Source organism: Heterocephalus glaber, unplaced genomic scaffold (genome assembly GCF_053883595.1).
Source record: "Heterocephalus glaber isolate CG9 unplaced genomic scaffold, H.glaber_assembly_v1.0 deba00000546, whole genome shotgun sequence".
NCBI classification, from domain to species: Eukaryota; Metazoa; Chordata; class Mammalia; order Rodentia; family Bathyergidae; genus Heterocephalus; species Heterocephalus glaber.
In genome coordinates this window covers 41842237-41857539 of record NW_028258147.1, presented here as the reverse complement: position 1 = coordinate 41857539, position 15303 = coordinate 41842237, and the positions used below count along the sequence as shown (strand labels likewise).

Sequence of the window (15303 nt, the reverse complement as noted above, 5' to 3'; positions counted from 1 at the left end):
AAACTAGATATTATTACTTATTAAATGCTAATTACCTGACAGTAAAGAGACCAAGAAACACAGAACTAACTGTTCATTGGCTTGATACTACCTTTACTTGGCAGTATAGAAATTTGAAGACCTTTAATTTTTTTTTTTTTTTTTGGACCGGGGATTAAATTGAAGATCCTGCACTTGCCAGGCAGGCGGTGGAACCACTGAGCTAAATCCCTGGCGAAGACCTTTAGTTTTTAACACACATTGTCTTTTCAAGGTTTATTGTGATTATCATGGCCATTCCCGAAAGAAGAATGTGTTTATGTATGGCTGCAGTATCAAAGAGACAGTGTGGCATACCAATGACAATGCAACTTCAAGTGATGTTGTGGAAGACATGGGATACAGGGTAACTATTACAGATGGCTCCTGAGCTTCTGAAATTGGAACATATGACACTATAAAATATAATTTAACATTTATGAAAGTTCAATAAATGTTGACATTTTGCCATTTTTGTTTCAGATTTTTAATTGTAAGGTTTTGCTTTTAATGTTTAGATTTTTGATGTATTTGGAATTTATTTTTATATGAGATATGGAGATATAATCTTATTTTGCCTCAGGTTACCAATTGTCCCAGCACCATTTACTAGACATTACTCCCTTTCTCTGTGGATTTATTTATATTCCGTGTTTATTCATTGTATGCATATATTATGAACCTGTCAGTCATTATCATCGTCATTGTTCCTATCTCTTTGCATACATATCATTTTAATTGTGGTAAGTTTATAATTAGTATTGCTATCTGGTAGGCTAAATTTTCCTTTCTTACTCTTAAAATATTTTCTTGACTCTTTTTTGTCTGTTCTTTGTGAATTCTAGAATCAGTTTGGGGGATACACTCTGAATGTGGATCAGAGTAGCACTGACCCTAGATTATGTTGGAGAGAATTATTAGGATAATGTATAGCATTGCTACCTATGAAATGCACATCACCCATCTTACGCAGTTTAGCATTTTTCATTCTTAAAGACATAAAATTTCTCTGCATAAGTATGATTATTTTTTTAGATTTAGTCCCAGATATTTTTGAATGTTGTTGTAGTTGGGAATGAGATCTACCCCTCCCCCCATCTTCCTGCCCTAGTTGATCTTTGATGATGCATAGGAAAATCAGAAATTTCTCTTAGGTTTCAAATCCTCATGCAAAGGATTACATATCATAATAGCATCACATTTCTCAGCAAGCAGCAACACTGGAAACAAAAACTTAGTGAAGTGATCCTTCACAGTTCTTAGCTAGATTTCCAACCTATCAGTTTTTTATATTTCATCCTATCAGGAAGTATGAAAACAAAAAAAGGTCTTCTCAGACATTGAAAGTCTCAAAAATTTGCCTTATAAATAACATTTTTCTTGAAGCTACTTGCCAGAAACAAGGAGTATTCTGAAAAGGAAGAAGATATAAGGAAATTAAATCCAAGAAAGAGAGAAACCTCATAATAAAGATGAAGGGAGAGTCCTAGAGTATATGTAAAATGCCCAATATGTCAGCCTTCAACAAATGTTACTGTCACTACCTTTGGAGAGTTTAAGCCTTATTAGGTTAGGCTACATTAAATGAATTAGATGAGCAAAGAACAGGGATATGAAGAGAAATATTCATTTAGACCCAGATAACAGGTATGAAAGCGATATTAGTGAGAGGCCCAGAGGACTGGACAGAGCTAGACAGAAAACACTCAGAACCTTGCAGTGCTGTTCTCTGGATTGCCACCATCACCACCTTTGTTTATCATATTTCACATATCATATCATTTTGAGAGAATTCTTCATCTCTTGGAAAGAAATCATATTACATATTCATAAAATTATATCTCCATAAAATTTAAGGGTCATATTTTAAATTTTTTATATGTTATTTGATTAATGTATTTTCCTTATACTGAATAATAACCTCCCTGAACCTACCAAATGTATCTCATCTGTTAGTTACTCTGAATAGTTACTATGTAGCATGGTGCCTTATTCACTGTGACCACTCAATAAAGATGTTAGATGGGTTAATGGGAGAATGCCAGGCAGACATGTGGGAAGATAAATACAAGACATACTCCGTTGTAAGAGAGCAATTAAATATCTTTGACCTCAGTTTTCTCAGTATTAATTGTCTTAAGTTTCTTTATTTGATTAAATGTATGGATTTCGTTGTGAAAGGAAACATAAAATAGTGCTGTGGATTAGACAAAACAAGTAATTCACTTTCACCTCAAAATACATTTCTCAAGATGTTGGCTGATACTTCAAACTGCCCCTTAAATGGTTTCATGCCATCTATGTCTCATAATTACATTAGTCACAGTTAGACTCTGATTCTTTAGGACTCCTCAGACTCCTCACCTCCTAGTGAACATCTTACATTTTCAGAGTTGTTGGGTGGTGGAGGGAGGGAAGGAAGCATTTCCCACAATTTGATGATCATATGCATTTGTTCCTTTTGCTGCTGTAAAAACCAGCACAAATACTGTAAGGGGGCTTAAAGCAGCATAAATTAATCAACTTAAAGTTCTGTACATCTCAAGTCTGGTGCAGGTTTCACTGTATTTGTTGGCTATCTGTGCTGCCTCTGAGAAATGTCTGTTCATTTTGGTTGCCCATTTTTTTTTTTGGTACTGGGAATCAAACTCGGGTCCTTGAGTTTGCACAGCAGGTGACGAAACCACTGAACTAAATTCCCGGCCCACGGTTACCCATTTTTGATTGAGTGTTTTATTTCAGGGGTTCTAATTTTTTTGAGTTCTTTATGTATTCTAGATGGTAATTCTTTGTCCAAGGAATGAATAGCTGGCAAAAATGTTTTCCCATTCTGTAGGTTGTTTCTTCACTGTGTTGATTTTCTTTGCTGTGCAGAAGCTTTTTAATTTGATATGATCCCATCTGTTGATTTTCAGTATTATTTCTTGTGCCATTGGGCTCTGTTCAGAAAGTCCTTGCCTATGCCTATGTTATTCATATAGCTTTTGTATGAGGTTTGTTTTTGTTTGTTTTTGCCTCACTGTTCTGTGATATAGGCAGTTATTGTCATTGCTAGTGTACAAATGAGTGAACTAAAAACTTCTGGGTGATTTAATATGCTTGAGGCCTTCACCTACTTAGGTGCCTAGGATGGAAGTGACATGTTTATACTTCAAACCTTCTGTGCTTTCCACTCGATCAGTGTCTGTCCTGCTATGGTGACACCTAAACAAGCACTCCAGCTTGTTTCCCAAAATGCCTTTCTTTGACAGAACCATGGCTCTTAGCAGAACTTGAGAGAATTTCTTTTTTGGTGTCCTCTTTCTTCTTTCTCCTTCCAAAATAAAAAAAAAAAATGATTAGACTGGTATAAAAAAATGGGAGTGCTCTAGAAATATATAAAGTAGTAAGTGAAAGTCACCTCAGTTATTCTCAACACTAGTCAGTTTTACTGTGTATTTTATGAGATCTGCCTCTGAGCTCATATATATTCCTCTATAAATGTTTACATGTATAGCATGCAGTCTTTGTCTATTTTTGTTTTCTTTTAATACAACACACAGTGACTTGTTTTGGCATATACTAATATTTGTTGGCCATTTGTTTAGATCATCATATCTGGATCTCAGTCTTTTTAACAATCACACAAGACTTCCATTGTGCATTTCGTTTTTATTGTACCACTGTACAAATAAAATTTAATTGTATCAAATTCATTTGTTCAGTAGTCCCTTGTTAGTAGTTATTTATTTAGTCCTGCCAAGTTGTCCTTTGTAAAGATTATATAAATTGATACTCTCAAATACTGTACTCTGAATGATAGTTCACATCATTATATATTCTACCCACTTTGTCACATCAAAATAATATCTGATTATTGCAGTTTACATAACTATAATAAATTACATTGAGTATATTTTCATATTTTGCAATTATGATCTCTTTTAAAATAGCCTTTTCTCATTTCTTAGCATTTCTACTAGCTATCTAGCTATTATTTTTAAAACAACTCTAGATGTATTATAAGTGTTTTCTAATTTATTTGTGCTATGTAGTAATTTAAAACTTAGCATTTGGTGACTTATTTGTAATGGCTTCTGGATTTAATGAGGAGAGACTTCAGACTCTTATTTAAGAGCTCTCCACTTGTGCCAATCCATATTTAATGAATGATGAGTCTTTTCTTCAATAACTCTAATACTTTTGATTCTATTCTTGTTTTCACTCTAGAGTTGCTCCTCCAGCTATGTTACAATTTATCTTTCTTTAGCTAGATGACCTAGATTGGATCATTTCTCTAGTCATAGCCTTTTTTTTCTTTTTGAGAATTTTCCAGGATGTACTCCTATATTTGCATTTCCAGGTGAACTTGAGAATAATTTAAGTTGCAAAATTTGGGGGTTGCTTTGATTGTGATTCTCTTGGATTCATTAATTTAGGGATGGTTGATATTTACAGTGTTAAATCTCCCAGTCTTTCATGGCTAAATTTTCTTCATATTTTAAACATGTTTTTCTTCATATTTTAAGTCAAGGTTTTCTTAAATGACTGTATTGTGCTTATCGGTTGTTGTTATCTTTCTTTCCCTTGTGTTTCCTAACTGGTTACTATTTGTTTAGAAGGGCAAGAAAATTCTAAATTAGTAAGAGGATTGTTTGGGTGCTTGAGTAGTATGAGTTACAGCAAGAAGAGCCACATCATCCCATACAGTACTTTCATCAGTAATTTTAAATTAAAATAACCTCTTGGTTTATTTTATAATTTTTATTTTTACAGACTTTGCCGAAAATACTGAGCCATATTGCTCCAGCATTTTGTATGAGCAGCTGTAGCTTTGTAGTAGAAAAATCTAAAGAGTCCACAGCACGGGTTGTGGTTTGGCGGGAAATAGGAGTGCAGAGAAGTTATACCATGGAGAGCACTCTGTGTGGCTGTGATCAAGGGAAGTACAAGGTATAACGTTACAGTTACTTCTAGGCTTAAAAGTAAACAGGACTTTTCTCTCATTTACACTCATGATTTTCAATTATAAATTACATGTACATCTATTTTTTTAAATTAAATGAAATTGCAATAATAGAATTGAATGTATTCTGTCTTAAAAACTGGTTTCTGATGGGGTTTTGTTTGTTTTGTTTTTTGCATACCCGTACTTATAGCAGCACAATCTCTAATAGGTAAATCTTGGAAGCTGCCCATGTGTTTATCAGCAGATGAATGGATAAGGAAAATGTGGGTGTTTGCATACAATAGAGTACTGCTCTAAGCAAAGAAGGTTAAACTTGAGCCATTTATTGGAAAATTGATACACTTGAGACCATAAGGTTAGGTGAAGTAAACCAAACACACAAGTATAAAAGAGAAACCTAAAGTACAAATAAAGAGCAAAATGAAAGGCAGGTAACAGGAAATAGGGAGCTCGGTCTTTTGCACCTAGGACAGGGACTAAGAGATAGAGGTGGGGAGGGCAGGGCTGGGGGACAACAAAGAATCAGACTGTGTTCTGTGCCAGTCCCAGCTCCCAGGTGGAAAACGGTCACTGTCCACTGCAAACATGGACTAGCAGAAAATGAAAACTGGAGAGAAAGAGCTTGCTTAGGGTCCTTACGGAGTGCTTGGTCGTTTGAGCTATTGACCTTCCTAAGTTCTAAGAGAGGACATTGGAGCACACATCTAGACACTGATTAGTAATTTATAGGGTGCTATACAAGTAGGAAACTATTAATGGAAATTCTCTATCATTTTAATTGATGAGATGTCAGGATAGTTTTATGCATTTGAAGTTAAATACATTATACTTATGAAGCAACTAATCTGTTACAGTTTTGTGTGTGTGATTTTTAAATTCATATACCTTCACTAAATTTTTTTCTGTACTAAGTTCTTTAGTGTCATAGGTTTTTGTTAAAACAACCCTATTTTACTTTTGAGATTAAGGACTATCGAGTGCTAGATAGTTCAGGATTTTTTAAATTTTAAAGATAAAAGACTTACTGTACAATGAATTGGACCTTACAAGGTAATAAGCAAACATGAATATTTATCTTTCTTGCCTTGGCACACAAAGATTTTCAGACGTTATGCTAACAGAAATAGATTTCACTTTTTGTTTTCTTTTAGTTTTTTGTTGTAGGAAAATAGGATACTGAATCCCATAGAGATTTTTATGTACCTTTCCTGAAGATGGTTTTAACTTTGTGGCATTAAAAATCTAATTGGTTAGCTTTAAAAGTGCAAACATAAAATAGTTAATGTCAAAAGTTTAGGAGAACCTAAGTAATGATTTTTCATTATGCAACAGACTAGAGGAAAATTTCATTAATTTGCAGTCGATATGTACACTTTTGGGGCTTACTAACGGATAATTTGCTGGAGTTCCAGTACTTCCCTGATGTTTTCATTGATCACAGTGTATCTTCTTCCAAATTGTAATATGAAATCTTTCCTGATGTCATGCTAGTACCGGTGGTGAGACAAAGGCAGTGCCAGCCCCACTGCAGCAGCCCTGTACCTCATCAGCGTATCAGTGGGCAGCTTTTGTGAGGCTCTCACAGGCCTTGTGTGCAAGGGAACAGAACCGAGGGTCACTGTTGCATAAGAATGTACGTGACGTAGGAGAACCTTGGATGGCATGATTTGTGGACACAGACTGTGAGTTGCTTCATGGAGAGGTGGTTCATGCAGCAGCAGCATCTGTGAAAGCAGCCTGTGGGAAGGAGGTGCTGGAGTCAGAGCTGCTGAAACACAGACACCTCTTGAGATCATTTAGTATTATTAGTGCTTTCTTTTATATTCGTGTTCCACTGATAAGACTTTCAAAAATATTTTTATATTCTGATAAATTTGTTGGCCACTGAAAAAACAGAAGAAGAAATACATTTTGAAACAAAATATTAAGGCAGTTTTATAAAAAGTTTTCTTTTTAATATGTAACTGTATAAACTTACATATGTACCTAATAAATACTCATTTTTCTTTCTGTGATTTAGTTAAGAGAGTGTACATTGATTTAAAACTGTGAGAAGGCTGGAGGTGTAGCTCAGCGGGAGAGCACTTGTCTTGAAGGCACACAGCCCTGAATTGGGTACTACCAAAGGGGTGAAAAGCCAAAACTTAACCAAAGAAAACAAATCCATGAAAGAGTAGTGTTTTTAACTAAGCAAATTTTTTTCATATTCAAATTATTAGGGTTTTAAAAATAAATTTTAGGTTCACAATAAATTGAGTAGAAAGTATAGAGAGTTTCCATATATTCCTTGTCCCCTCTGTGTACATTTTAAACTTGTTAGCTAATAAGGTATATAACTACCAGTATTTTAGAAAGCAGTTTTCTTCACACTTAACATTTTTATGTTACTAATTTTAGCCTATAAATACTCTTATTTTCTTTTACCTAATTTAGAAACAGATATAGAAAACTTCTAAATTAAGAGGCCAAATGAGTGTTCTACTAGTCAGGTCATATTTCCTAGAATATTTGGAAAATGGCCAAAGTCTAAGCCAAAAAAATTTAAAATTAAAACTAGTTGTTGTAAAGCCATGTACTTCATACAGAGTAGCAGTTTTTATAATTCGTTTTCTTTAGTTACCATGTGCTGTAGGAACTCATTTAGCCTGAAAAGCTGCTTTATAGTACTTCCTCTTTAATTATATCTGCTTTTATCTGCAACTACAGCTTTTTGGTGTAAGGATTTTGTTCATTTTAGAAAAGCAGTATCTTTTTTTTGGTACTGGGCCTCAAACTCAGGTCCTTGCGCTTGCGAGGCAAGCGACGGAACCACTGAGCTAAATCTCCAGCCCGAAAAGCAGTATCTTAACAGATCATCTTTAAGTTTTTATGTGGTAACATTTAGCTTTTGATAAATTCTGTATTGCTTATTGGCAAACTGTTGGTTTAGAAAGGGTAGGAGATTGAGGCACAATTTTTTTGCTTTAACAGAATTTAAAATAGGCATTCTTCTTTTAAATTTGTATTTCATTAGTCCATGTTTGCAGTACATCATGAATGCAGTCATTGTGGAGAGTTGGTACGTGTCTCGGTTCTTTTTACACCCCTTTCCCCTTCCTTCTCTTCGTCTCTTAGCCTCTTTCTCATTTGAAATAGGCATTCTGAATTGACACGGAACATAGAAAATTACTTGACTAATAATGCCTTAGATACTAATATTTTAGATGTGTTTAATTTTTTTTTGACAGTTACTTTTTTATTGACTTATACAGTGCAAGTATCTATAAGGTACTGTTCAAACATACATATTGAATCTTTGATTGAACTGTAGTATTTCAACACTGGCCAGCAAAATATTGGATTTCAAGAAATACTAGCAGGGCTTTGTGAAAATATGGTTTCATTCATGAACTGGAAGAGAAACAGGAATCATAAAATGTTCATCTATTTTTCTCTTCCCAGTTTGTTGGTAAAAATAATTTGCCTGAATAAAATAGACATTTTAGAAATAGCCTATTAGGACAGTCGTTTTCCTTTATGACCTAGAATAATTGAATTCATATTGGTGAGACATATAACAGTATATATCCTATTTACTTGCCAACTTTTAAATGTTATTAAGATATAATTTTAATGAGATACAGCTAGAGAAAGGCAAACTTTCTGATTTCTAATTACATGTGTAAAATTACTTTATTTTTAGGGGTTACAGATTGGTACTCGAGAATTAGAAGAGATGGGAGCCAAATTTTGTGTTGGTCTATTGCGTTTGAAAAGACTGACATCCTCTTTGGAGTATAACCTGCCCTCCAGTCTGCTTGACTTTGAAAATGACTTAATTGAATCAGACTGCAAAGTAACTAGGTAATATACACTTGTTTTATTCATCTGTTAAGTTGTAATATACTACTGGACTTCAGTACAATAGTTAAGTATAGGAAAAACAGGGAGATTTCAATAACACCATGTTTAGAATTAATGTAATTAATTTTCCATATCTACTATTTGTTCCAAATTGTGATAGTATTCATGACTTTTAATGTTGATATTTAAATGAGATGTCAATAAAATATCCTTATATTTGTTTTTAGTGACTTTAATGGTTTACTTTTAAGTTAAGTATAAATAATGAAATATTCCATTTAGATGATATCTAAATTAAGAGAACTTTAGAGTTAGGATTCATATTTTAAATTTTATTTTGTTAATGTCTACACATATCAGATGGCTGTTCTGTGATCTTCTGATTATATGTGTCAGTTAAATTTAGCTACCCTTTGACAACTTATTTACATCTGCCAAATATCCTTTTTTTTTTTTTTTTTTTTTGGTACTGGGGATCGAACTCGGGACCTTCTGCTTGTGAGGCAGGTGGCAGAACCACTGAGCTAAATCCCCAGCCCAAATATCCTTTTAAATAGGTAATCTTTTAAAATTCAGTGTATATGAAATTGGCTAAGTTATGGGCTCAGAGAAATAATTTGATATTGTAAATCTTAATCATAATGCCATAACTTAGTATGTTAATGGTTTGGTGTATATGGGTGAGAATAGTCCCCATTTTATAGAACCTTCATGATTTTTGTTGTTAGTTTACTAGATATTAACTTGTCATCAAATGTGTTAATTTATTGCTATGTGATATATATCAGTATAGCAGTTTGAAGTGGAGCAACACATTAACTGGAATTCTTTTCTTAACAGATGTGACAATTTAGATAAGTATGGTTCTCTCCTCTTCAAACTGCTTCCTAAACAATGGTGGAAATGAATATAAAGACTATCAGTTCTCACTGATATTTAGGAGCCTCCTTTTAAGTTTTAATTCACATCTTGTTAGCCTACACATTACACTTGTTTTACATATCCTAAATATCATTTACAGTTATGAAAACCTCATAGGCTATGCTCTGCTAGTCTCACTCTTTTCAAAGGAACAAATAAATATTTTGAAAATGATCTGTTTTGAAGAAATATACTGTCACATATACTAGTATGCCGCACAATGTAACATTTTGATAATTTATTAGTTGGTTTTCTTTGTAATTGTATGTATTTATTTTATGTATTTAAAAGTAGCATTATGAGAGGGAGTTCGTAGGACTCATCCAACTCTGTTAGATAGTGGACAAAAGGGTTAAGAACTGCTACTTCTCATCACAGTGTGCATATAAAAATACAAACCAAGTAGTCAGTAGATGGATGGTTTTCCCTTTGAAATTTTACCCTCTCTTCTGTTTATTGACTTATATTGTTATACAGCCAGACCCCTTTTCCTCTATGCTGTTATTCTTCTTTCTCCATCTCTAAATAATTTTGTACATATCTCTGATTTCTACTTCACTTGTGTACTTGGGTGCTTTTGAGATTTCTAGCTCCTCAGTCTGAGTCATCTCCGTCTCCTCTTTACTGACTTCAGGTTATGCATCTTTGGCAAAAAATATCACAGACACTGTGTTCTTCTCACTGCACTTTTGTGTGGTGTGCCATATTAATTTGTCTCATTACTCAACATGTTACCTTTTAGCACTTAATTAAGATGGTGTCTGCCAAATTTTTTCATTGCAAAGGTAGTTAGTTATTAGTAAGTATTTTTACAAGGATATACTTTGCAACTATGTCAGTATCCCTTTTCTCATCAAACTTTCAATTTGCTTAATATTTATACATAGTAGATATATGAATCCCATTTTAATTCAGTGAACTTTAATCTGTTGCTATCATTTATCATTTTAATCCTCAAAATTACCTCAGTTTGGCCCCTTTGAACCACTTTTGAAATGTCTCCATCTCTCTTTGATGACTCCGTCACTGTGGCACTGCAGGATTCCCAGGCTTGTCTTTGTATGTACTTTATTCCAGTTTTTATTCAGCCAGTTGTTCAAGCTCTCTGGTGCCTTTTGGGTAGAAAATGGTATTTATATGAAAGTCTAGTAGCTGCTCTTGCTTAGTTTCTTTTCTTTTTCTTTTTCTTTTTGGTGTCATTTTTCTCAAATTCTCTCATTAGACAGTGATAGAATATACTTAAATATTTACGCACGTGAACACATATGTATATTTGCATATAAACATGCATTCACCCACACAAACACAGCACTGATCTGAAAATCCTGAGTTCATGATGACACCTTTCATTTTAATCCCATACCTAAGGGTTTCATCATTGACAAACCTGGTTCCTGTCTGTTGTTTTACTTCCCAGTCAGCCTGCCTGTGAATCTCCCCTCTCCATTCCTTGCTCTGGAATGCCTCCCTCAACCATTCCAGCCTCCAGCAGGCCAGAGGAGGAACTTTTTAAAAGTGATGATTGTAGATTGAGATAAAGACCATCTATTGCAATTTTTTGTGGGGTTTTTTTTTTATCATGAATGAGTGTGTAAGATTTTGTTGAATGCTTTTTCTGCATCTATTGAGATGATCATATGGTTTTTGTCTTTGACTCTGTTAATATAGTGTGTTACATTTATTGATTTATGTATGTCGAACCATCCTTGAATCCCTGGGATGAATCCCACTTGCTCAGGGTGTATGATCTTCTTGATGATCTTCTACATTCTGTTTGCCAGTATTTTATTGAGGATTTTTGCATCTATATTTATTAGGGAGATTGGCCTGTAATTCTCTTTTTTGGTTGGGTCTTTCTCTGCTTTCGGAATCAGAGTAATGCTTGCTTCCAGGAATGAGTTTGGGAGTATTGCTTCCTTTTCAATTTTATTAAAGAGTTTGAGAAGTAGTGGCATTAGCTCTTCCCTGCATTTCTTGTAGAATTCAACAGTAAAGGCATCAGGACCTGGGCTTTTCTTTGTTGGTAAACTTTTAATTATGTTTTCATTTTCACTGATTGAAATTGGGGTGTTTAGAATTTTTATATCTTCTTCGTTCAGCTTTGGTAATTCATGTGTATCTAGGAATCTGTCCATTTCTTCTGTGTTTTCCATTGTATTGGAGTATAGGTTCTTGAAGTAGGTATTGATGATCCCCTGGATTTCTGCTGGATCTGTTGTGATTTCACCCCTAATTTCATTCCTAATTGCATGGATTTGAGTCTTTTCTTTCCTTTTTTTGATAAGGTTGGCTAAGGTTTTCTTGATTTTATTTTTTTCGAAGAACCAACTCTTTGATTCATTGATTTTTTTTGTATTGTTCTTTTAGTATCTATTTCATTAATTTCTGCTCTGACCTTTCCATCTCACTCCAGAAAGAATGGCTGCTATCAAGAAATCAACCAGTAACAAATGCTGGTGGGGATGTGGGGAGAAACCAGTGGAGAACCCTTCTCCATTGTTGGTGGGAGTGCAGACTGGTGCAACCACAATGAATATGGAGATATCTCAAAAAACTAGGATTAGAGGTCCTGTTTGATCCAGCTATTCCTGTTCTGGGTATCTTCCCCAAAGAATTAATCATACCACAGTGATATATGCACACCCATGTTTATAGTGGCACAGTTTGTAATAGCTAAAACTTGGAAACAGCCCAGTTGTCCATCAACTGAATGAAGAAGATGTGGGTTTTTTTTAATAAAATGGAGTACTACTCAGCCATAAAGAATGAGAGTCATTATAGCTAAACTTTAGTCATTTATGGAGTCATTTATGGCTGAATGGTTGCACATTGAGGCCATCATACTCTTAAGTGAAATATATAGGACAGATGTAAAATACCGAATAGTTTCTCTGATGTGAGAAACTGAAAGTGTAAATAGGAATCAAAATGTATAATAGATAATGTGAAATAGGAAGAAGAAGTGTAAAGGGGAGGAGGAAGTGGGAAGAGTAGGGGAAAGAAAAAATATGAGAAAAGGAAAAATGGAAACAAAGTCTTTCTAAATAACGAGGGGTGGAAGTGTTGAAGGGAGGGCAGCGGAATGGGGAAAAAATAAGAACCAAGATACGTCATGGAAAGGCACAAATTCCCAATGATGAATGTCATTATATTGTAATAAATAAAATGGGGAAAATAGTATTTCCCCCCAAAAAGTGATGATTGTAGTCTGAGTGCCTGGCAGGTGGTGGCTATTCCTTGACTGGTTATATTCTGTTGATGAGGCACTGCATTCAGGTGTTTATGGCAGACTTCCTGTGGACAGTGTTGCACCAGACTCTCAGAGGGAGTAGAAGAAATGAGAAGGGAGGGCTGGCTCTCAGGGGAACTGATGGTACACTGGAGAGAGCATGACTATGTTTGTGAAGTGGCACGATGCTGGTCGTAAAACGGTATTGAAAAATTAAAAACAGCATACACAATCTGAGAAAGAAGAGTGAATTAAAGTGGCCTGGATTTATCTGGAAGTTTTCTTAAGTTTTAGGATAGGACTGGAAAAATAGTAGATGAGTTTTTTGTTGTTGTTGTAGTTGTTAAATTCTTTTATTGGTACATTATAGGTATACAACACACTTACATTTCTCATTGGGAATTGTACCTTTACATAATGCATCTTGGTTCTTATTTTCTCCCCATTCGTAGCCCTCCCTTCACCCCCTCCACCCTTCTCTATTTACAAAGACTTTATTTCCATTTTTTCCATTTCTCATCATTTTTCCTTTCCCTTCTTTCCTTTCCCCTGCCCCTCCCACTACCCCTACCCCTTTGGACCTTTTCTTCTTATTTTGCATTACTGATTATTCATTCTAATCATTGGTACATTTTAGGTATACAATATAATGACATTCATCATTGGAAATTTGCACCTTTACATAATCTCTCTTGGTTCTTATTTTTCACCCTTGCCCAGCCCTCCCTTCAACCCCTCCATTCCTCCCTATTTAGAAAGATTTTGTTCCTATTTTTCCATTTTCTCATATTAATCCCATTCCCTTCTATCCTTTCCCCTAGCCCTCCCACTTCCTTCCCCTTTGCCCCTTATCTTCCTATTTCACGTTACCTATTATACATTTTAGTCCTTATGGACACTTTCAGTTTCTCACACCAGAGAAACTATTCAGTATTTATACATGTGTGTCCTATTTATTTCACTTAAGAGTATCGCCTCAATGTGCATCCACTTAGCTATAAATGCCTCTAATTTCTCATTTTTGATGGCTGAGTAGTACTCCATTTTATTAAAAAACCATATTTTCTTGATCCAGTCTCCAGTTGATGGGCATTTGGGCTGTTTCCAAGTTTTAGCTATCACAAACTGTGCTGCTATGAACATGGGCATACATATATCACTGTGGTATGATTCTTTTAATTCTTTGGGGAAGATCCCTAGCAGTGGAATAGCTGGGTCAAATGGGACTTCCAGTCCTAGTTCTTTGAGGTATCTCCATACTGATTTCCACAGTGGTTGCACCAGTCTACACTCCCACCAGCAGTGGAGCAGGGTTCCTCTTTCCTCACTGCCCCACCAGCATTTGTTATTGGTTGATTTCATGATAGCAGCCATTCTTTCTGGAGTGAGGTGGAATCTCAGTGTTGTTATCATTTGCATCTCTGGAATGACCAGTGATGTTGAACATTTTTTCATGTATTTATTTGCTATTTCTACTTCTTTGTGTGAGAAATGTCTGTTCATTTCAGATGCCCATTTTTGGATTGGGTCTTTAAATTTGGGAGGTCTGATCTTTTTAAGTTCTTTATAGATTCGAGATAGTAGACCTTTGTCTGAGGAAGAGCAGGGGAAGATTTTTTCCCACATTGTGGGTTGTTTCTTCACACTGCTGGTGGTTTCTCTTGCTGTGCAGAAGCTTTTTAATAAGAAGAGATCCCACTTGTTGATTGTTTGTGCTAGTTCACAGGCAACTGAGGTTTTGTTCATAAAATCTTTTCCTACACTGATGTCTTCAAGAGTTCTACCTAACCTCTGTTCCAACTGGTTCAGAGTTTCTATTTTAATGTTTAGATCTTTAATCCATTTTGATTTTAATTTAGTGCATGGCGAGAGATACAGGTCTAATTTTAATCTTTGGCAAGTTGAAGCCCAATTTTTCCAGCACCATTTATTAAAGAGGCTATCTTTCTTCCAGTGAGGGTGTTTGGCTCCTTTATTGAAGATGAGATGGCTGAGTGTGTCTGGAGTTGTTTCTGCATCTTCTAATCTGTTCCACTGGTCCTCAGGTCTGTTTCTTTGCCAGTACCATGCTGTTTTTATCACAGTAGCTTTGTAGTATAGTTGCAGGTTGGGGATTGTGATACCCCCTGAAATGTCTCTGTTACCTAGAATTGCTTTTGCTATTCTGGGTCTCTTCTTGTTCTAAATGAATTTTTGGATTGTTTTCTCAAGGTCCATGAAGTATGCTGCTGGGATCTCAATTGGAATTGCATTAAATCTATATAGCAGTTTTGGAAGTATGGCCATTTGCACTATATTAATCCTTCCTACCCAGGAGCAGGGGATGTCTGTCCATTTTCTGATA

General features: G+C 35.1%; 1 protein-coding gene across 19 annotated transcripts in view; it reads left to right on the top strand.

Annotated features, from left to right (window-relative positions):
* The window catches only part of Agtpbp1 (ATP/GTP binding carboxypeptidase 1), a 205994-nt gene that overhangs the window by 176301 nt on the left and 14390 nt on the right, over positions 1-15303 (top strand). For 13 of the 19 annotated variants that reach the window (XM_087204799.1, XM_087204794.1, XM_087204795.1 and 10 more), the window contains 3 exons: positions 254-385; positions 4774-4950; positions 8649-8809. The exons of 1 other annotated variant lie outside the window; for it this stretch is intronic. In XM_087204799.1, the coding sequence (XP_087060925.1) occupies positions 254-385; positions 4774-4950; positions 8649-8809 (470 nt within the window). The remainder of the gene's footprint in view (positions 1-253; positions 386-4773; positions 4951-8648; positions 8810-15303) is intronic. 5 more of the 19 variants (XM_087204798.1, XM_087204805.1, XM_087204808.1 and 2 more) reach the window with 3 other exon arrangements.